Source organism: Plasmodium relictum, assembly GCF_900005765.1.
Source record: "Plasmodium relictum strain SGS1 genome assembly, contig: PRELSG_00_v1_290, whole genome shotgun sequence".
Classification (NCBI taxonomy): domain Eukaryota; phylum Apicomplexa; class Aconoidasida; order Haemosporida; family Plasmodiidae; genus Plasmodium; species Plasmodium relictum.
In genome coordinates this window covers 1-2,408 of record NW_021628492.1, presented here as the reverse complement: position 1 = coordinate 2,408, position 2,408 = coordinate 1, and the positions used below count along the sequence as shown (strand labels likewise).

Sequence of the window (2,408 nt, the reverse complement as noted above, 5' to 3'; positions counted from 1 at the left end):
ATTAGTTCTGTAGGTTTGATTTATTAATTGGCCGTTTAATGACTTTGCTAGAGTATTAAACAAACAAATTAATAAAGAGCATGTATAACTAAGTATACGTTTATATATATATATTCGTTTTTATTATATATATATATATTGTTTTCTTATGATGCATAATATTTAATTGAAGTTAAATTTTACTGCATCTTTTAATAAACCTATTAAAAGTTATAAATGAGTTTTTATTTACAAAGAATTAATATCTTCTTTTAATTAAAAACATACAAATAATTTATAACAATTTATTAAGTCAAAATTTTATGATATTCAATGTTATTTCAAAAATATACATTGAATAATACATAAATATTTCTCTTATCTCTTAAGTTTTTAATAAGTTAACATTTCTTTCTTTTAATTTTTATTTACACTAAAAATTAAAACATAACATAACATAACATTCATAACATTCATTCCTAAAAACTCTTCCAAAAAAAAAAAATAAATATATTTAATTTTTTTTTTTTTTTAAATTACAAAGATGTATATATATATAAATAAACAAACAAAAAAAAATAACTTTATTTTTATTTTTTTTTTTTTTTTATATATATAGGACTAGCGTCTGTGCATGGCTAACTTGTACGTATACAACTAGCAACTAGCTTAGCATGCTACAAAAGGTTAATAATACCTTTTATTAACCAAGGTTACACAAATGATAACATGCTAAATAGTACAAATAACAATTCGTCTACTTTGTTTTCACTTAATCCAAATCCAGATTATAAAAATATATCCTTACATAATTCTGTCGTAACTAAGCCTATAGGAATTACACCTGCTATTATTCCTTTTTCAATCGGATTTGGATCATTTATTGGAATTTTTATCCTTTTGATTTTTTTATATAAAGTAAGACAAAATTATCATATGAATGTGCGAATATTCCTGTATTCATTTTATTTATTTTTTTAGTTAAAATACAATTAGAATAAAAAAAATATATTTTATTAATTTTAAATTTTCTATTAATATAATAGTGCACTTTCATTGGATCATGGTTTGACAACCGAATATTAGAGAAAAAAAAAAAACATAAAAAAAAGAAAAAAACAATAATATATAGGCCATTAAGATCTGTAGAATTTACCGATGAAAGATCAGAGAATAGTATAATAAACCTTGGAACATGTAATAAGACAAATAATTTTCTATGTGAAATTAGATTAGAAAAAGAAATTAATGCAAATGAAAGTTGTGGTAAAGAATCCGAAGAAAATAAAAAAAAAAAAGAGAAAAAAGAAAATGAAAAAGAAAAAGAATATAATGAAAGATACATAGAAACAAAGAGCAATATTGTAGAAATAATGAAAAAGTGGAAATGGAAGACTGTAATTGAAATACATATGATGGTATTGGAGGAGTGTCAAAAAGAGGAATGGGAATTAAATAGAAGAGAATTTCTAAAGATTTGTTTAGAAGAATTCAAAGAAGAAGATATATATCCAAATGTAATTAACAGAAACGTGGTAATGGAAACAGCTCAAGAAAAAATTACTGGTATTTTTTTAGAACAAAAGCCTTTATGGAAAATATGGAAAGAATGGAATAAGCTGACAGAGAAATGGAAAAAGGAATCGTGGTTTAAAGATTTGATGAAAGAGTGGAAAAGGGAGGAAAAAAAATATATAGAATTAATGGAAAATACAAAAGAGAGAGCAGTTAACACTTGATTTATTAATTGCCCGTTTAATGACTTTGCTAGAGTATTAAACAAACAAATTAATAAAGAGCATGTATAACTAAGTATACGTTTATATATATATATTAGTTTTTATTATATATATATATACAGTTTTCTTATGATGCATAATATTTAATTGAAGTTAAATTTTACTGCATCTTTTAATAAACCTATTAACAGTTATAAATGAGTTTTTATTTACAAAGAATTAATATCTTCTTTTAATTAAAAACATACAAATAATTTATAACAATTTATTAAGTCAAAATTTTATGATATTCAATGTTATTTCAAAAATATACATTGAATAATACATAAATATTTCTCTTATCTCTTAAGTTTTAATAAGTTAACATTTCTTTCTTTTAATTTTTATTTACACTAAAAATTAAAACATAACATAACATAACATAACATTCATTCCTTTTAATTTTTATTTACACTAAAAATTAAAACATATTATAACATTTCTTTTCTTTCTTTTAATTTTTATTTACACTAAAAATTAAAACATAACATAACATAACATGATCTCTCATCGAAAAAAAAAAAAAACTTTATAAAAAAAAATAATTAATTTTTTTTTTATAATTACAAAGATGTATATATATATTAATAAACAAACAAAAAAAAATAATTTTATATTTTTTTTTTTTTTTTTTTTTTAATTTATAGGACT

At 20.3% G+C, this 2,408-nt stretch overlaps 1 protein-coding gene across 1 annotated transcript; it reads left to right on the top strand.

The window, feature by feature from the left end:
- Positions 1-708: 708 nt before the first annotated feature.
- PRELSG_0022300 (surface-associated interspersed protein (SURFIN)) lies at positions 709-1,718 on the top strand (the record flags this gene model as incomplete). The annotated part of the gene is made up of 2 exons (XM_028680048.1): positions 709-897; positions 1,026-1,718. 2 exons carry the CDS (start codon positions 709-711, stop codon positions 1,716-1,718), a joined length of 882 nt encoding a protein of 293 aa, XP_028531097.1.
- Between the last annotated feature and the right edge of the window lie 690 nt (positions 1,719-2,408).